Below are 4,794 nucleotides of genomic sequence, written 5' to 3'. Positions count from 1 at the left end.
CGAACACACACACAGACACACATACAAACACACATACACACACATACACACACACGCACACACACACACACACATACACACACTGACACAATAGCAATAATTTCGGAATAGCAAATGCTGAACATCCTCCAAATATTTGGAATAAAACGCAAAGCATTAATAAGCCTGAAAGATCTACATTGCAGATCTTCTTAACATTTGGAAGATTATGCACTGCATTGATAAGCCTGCATGATCAGTGAAAGCATCTTATGTGTTTAATATATTTATATGTACAGTTTTATGATACATTGTGTAAATGCTCGTTTTCTCACCAATTCAAAACAGAAACAAACAAAAAACAAAAACATCACAAAACCAACTGACCGGTCAACACCAGAGTGCCAGTCCTGGCAGGTGCACCCTGGTCAGTAGCGCGGATGTTGAGAGTGTAGGAGGTGGTCGTCTCTCTGTCCAGCGCTTGTACCACAGTGACTGCCCCTGTGTCTGGATCTATGGCTAAAGGGCCTGAAAACACACGCACAAAACACTGCAACAAATCAAGCACATTCATGGAAGTCAAACTAGTTTTACTGCTTTGACTAGAGAGAAAATTTTACACATAAGCGATCATTAAGTACAAATAGAAGTAAAAGAGGGATCTAAAAAAGTTAGAAAAAGTGGCACCATCCGACTACTAACATTTATTAAAGAATGCACCAGAAGGAGGGTAAAAGTAGTGAGTTCCAAGTCACGAACACTAATTAGAATCTAAAAGAATAGCAAACTGCAATCTGATTTTTCAGTAAAACAAAAGTACAATGTGCAATCAATGAACGTCCCATTCAACATCATCTGATGCAGCGGCCATCTACTTAGCCAGACTTCAACAAGTGACCAAATAGCTTGTAAAAGGACTTTATAACCAAAATGGTGGCAAACACTGCTCTAGAACAATCTATACTTTCAGAATTAAAGACATTTTAGAAATAGCAGCCCAAAACAAATCAACCAATCACTGGACAGTAAGCCAACACCGTCATCATCACAGATGCCAAATCTGTCCTACAAGCTCTTCAAAAGCCACAAACAGCTCAAGGACGACAGCTCCTTTCACTCCTATGTGATCTAAACTCCCAAGCCAACCCAACTCTGCAGTGGATACCAGGTCACTGTGGCATTCATGGAAATGAAAAAGCAGACTACTTAGCCAAAGAAGGAGCCAAAATGACCCAGATTGAAGATGGTATGGATCTCTCAGAGTCAAAAACACTGATAAAAACTGCTTTAAGAAACAGATGGAAAAGGTCCAACCCTAAGCACAACAGACATGACCCCTACCACATACTAAATAGAGCAGACTAGGTCACAATCTTTAGACTCCGTTGTGGCCACAACAGACTCAAACACCATATGTACACCAAATTAAAAGTGTGAGAGACAGTGATCTGTGAATGTGGACACGACCAAGAGGATGCAAACCATATCCTTCAGCACTGCTCGCGCTATGCCACCCTTCGCGCACAGACGTGGCAAAATGTGGCTCCCCTTAAGAGAAAGCTCTATGGCAGTCTTTCAGAGTTGAAGCGAACTACACAGTTTGTACACGACATCGGACTGACTGTGTAGCTGCTTTCATCGAGAACGAGGAAGAAGAATGAGGAAGAAGAATTGGAAAGCAGTAAAAATATTGAGTACTTACCAGAGTCAATGCTGTAGGTGAAGACACCGTCGCTACCATCATCATCATCGGTGGCTGGGAGAGCCTGGGCAGGAACAAAAGACACGATTCTTAAGGCAGGTACAATAAATACTCCACCGAATCTAAATCAACAATTGACAATACACAGAGGGTGGTTATCATGTATATAAGGCAAAAATACCTCACCAAAGCTATCTCTGGGAAGGCAGTAGCACAGAAAGGGAGAATAAGAGAACAAAATGAAACATAGAGCAAGTGAGTATGGGTGTCAAGTGGTAACAAAAATAAAACCCTGAACTGTTTAGACCCCCTGGAAAAGTGTAGGCTCACTAACAACCTACAGATCATATCATTGTTCAACATAGCTTTATCAACACTATTTTTATATTAAATGCAATGTGACATGCACAAAGAGATTAAAATATAAATATTTTTAAAATGCATTAGTAAAGGAATATATCTGGATTTCCAGATTTATCAAAACAATCTGCATCTCTGAAGTGAATTATTTCGGAAATTAAATAACAGAACAATGGGAGATACAGATCAAACGAAACACATACTGAAACAGTCACAGTAGTTCCAATAGCAGTGTTCTCATCAATATTTATGGTTAAAGTAGTACTCCCAAAGGCAGGGTCAAAGTCGTTGACAGAGGTGACCACAATGTTGTACGTGACAGTGGCTGAGTTGGTGTCGTCTGACGCTTGTACCACGAGAGCGTACGAGGTCACAGTTTCATAGTCCAGAGCACCAGCCAGAAACACACTTCCTGCATTGTTAATACTGAAAAGGAAAGGTAATTCTTTGTACATATGTTATGATAAAGTGAGTATTTCTAATAGCATATTATTATTATCCATAAAAACTCACACAACTTCAAAAAAACTCTTTTCCCCAGACTGTTCATTACACGATAACATTTCCTCGAAGGACATACAAAGTTGCAACCTGCCTGGCTCGTACAGCAATCACTCACTATTCCATGAGCTGAAATGACCAATAGAAAATGTCTCTGAATGGTTTCAGTTGATTATTTTCACTTTTTAAAAACCCCAAAAAATTATAATAGACACCTAACTGCCAGCACACGCTGGATCAATCAAAAGTGTCTTTGACTCAAAAGGACAAACTTTCTGTCAAATATCAGTCACTCTATTAAAAAATAATCACTTTGTGCATCTGTGCAGTATGCATCTGGCAAATTTTGAAATGTTTGTATTGCCTAAAAGAGAAATACCTCAATCGTAAACCAATAATCAATGCAGAGATGAGAAAAGTCAAAATTACACAAAAAAGCAGAGAAAAGATAAAGGACGGCTTCCAGTGGCACACTCCATCTGTCTCCACCTTTGAATGATAATAATAATTGCTTTAAAATAGCGCATATTAAAGCTCTGCGCAGCCTGTTCTGTGCGCTTTACAACTATTTACAACCCCAGTAGACCCTAAAATACTCATACAAATAATACTCGGCTTCCCGCGAAGCTTACAGTGCTAGCAGCAAATTAAGTGCTTAGACACTAACAAATTGACAAGATCGTTCGCAGCAAATCGAGAGAGGCCACAAAATGCTCTTACTCCCAAACACTGCCAGTATTTCCACTCAAGATGGAGAAGGTGATGGTCTTAAACGCTGTTGTCGTGTCAGTGTCCACAGCAGTAACAGAAGTCACTGAGTCTCCTATTGAGGCATCCTCTCTGATAGAGTCCGTGTACACAGATGGGCTGAATTCTGGCCTGGGGAGGAGAACTCATTGTTTTAGTAGGGCACTTTCCCATCACTGTTGATTTGGCAATAGACTTTAAAGGACTATGCAAAGATCTGACAAGAGACTTGTACGTGTGGGTGGGAATTATGTACGTACCAGTTGCAAGAATACTTTCTTAAAAGAAAGGCAATACTCATGTAAGATGTGAACAGAAAAGAGGCTACGAAATGTTCATGGTATAGGCTTCAGAAAGCACTATGAATAATCATGTTTGAACATGATTTTTAAAAATCAAAGTTTAAAAAAAGCACACACCATAATATAGTGTTTTGAAACTCCCTGTGGACTACGACTGAAACAGATTTTGACAGCACAAATTAAAAAAAAAGATTTTAAAGCTTTTTAAAAAATTAAAAAGTGTCTGAACACTCCACATTCTCCAACACATTATTCTAAAAGTAGTGGAAAATAAGGCTCCCATATATGGACTTGCAGAGACAAATATTACTCACACCACATCATTGACGTCAGTGACCGTAACTGTGATTGTCTGACAGGCTGATCGCACTGTGGGGTTGGCTGTGTCTTTTGCACAAACGTCCATACTGTATGAAGCTCCAATGGTCTCAAAGTCTGGGGCGTCCGTCTTCAAGGTGATTTCTCCACTTACTTTTAGTCACAAAGACAGACAAGAAAATCCTCATTGCTATAATATTATCTTTATGTTGCGAACCTTCTCAATATATTATACTGTCAATATCTTATAGTACAAAGACCTGAAGCCATAGATGTATCTATAAAATTTAAAACATCCATACTTTCGACATTCTCAACATACCAAAAGAAAACAATAGTCATGGCAATCTTGAAAAAACACGAGAATATTAGAGACACTAACATCAGAAATATTGTGACATGGTTCACCACTCATTTTAGGACCTTATTTTTAAATAAGAGAGGAAACATGACGACCAAACGACACACAGAATATGATAAACTCGCATATAATTTGTTAAACAGGCACATAAAACTGTAGTTATGTTTAGAGTTAACATCAAAACGACGCGAAGGCATATCAATACCGACATAACCCGTCAATGTTTATTCTTTAGTTTAGGCAATAAGTATCCTAAGGGTGACCCCCCCCCCCCCTTCCCCACGATCCTTTGTCTTAGCGTCGAAACTGAATTGCTGTTCCCTCTTTTTGTCTCGCACTGAACAAATTAAAGTTAAATTGAAATTGCTCTCTCACTTGCTCCCTGTGTGTGTCTGTCTCTCTTTCTATACTATTTGCTTTATTCCCCCTACCTCTTTCCCTTACTCCCTCTCTCACTCTCTCTCTCTCTCTCTCTCTCTCTCTCTCGCCCTCTCTATCCCTCTCCCAACTCTCTCTCACTCTCT

General features: G+C 39.4%; 1 protein-coding gene across 1 annotated transcript in view; it reads right to left on the bottom strand.

Moving 5' to 3' along the window:
- The window catches only part of LOC101849818 (protocadherin Fat 4), a gene marked incomplete in the record, with an annotated part of 63,124 nt that overhangs the window by 27,491 nt on the left and 30,839 nt on the right, over positions 1 to 4,794 (bottom strand). The window contains 5 exon segments of the mRNA XM_013088142.1: positions 367 to 507; positions 1,682 to 1,745; positions 2,245 to 2,467; positions 3,263 to 3,421; positions 3,906 to 4,062. Coding sequence (XP_012943596.1) covers positions 367 to 507; positions 1,682 to 1,745; positions 2,245 to 2,467; positions 3,263 to 3,421; positions 3,906 to 4,062 — 744 coding nt within the window.

The sequence above is a fragment of the Aplysia californica genome, unplaced genomic scaffold (assembly GCF_000002075.1).
Source record: "Aplysia californica isolate F4 #8 unplaced genomic scaffold, AplCal3.0 scaffold00022, whole genome shotgun sequence".
Taxonomy (NCBI): Eukaryota; Metazoa; Mollusca; class Gastropoda; order Aplysiida; family Aplysiidae; genus Aplysia; species Aplysia californica.
This window is presented reverse-complemented; position numbering and strand designations above follow the sequence as displayed.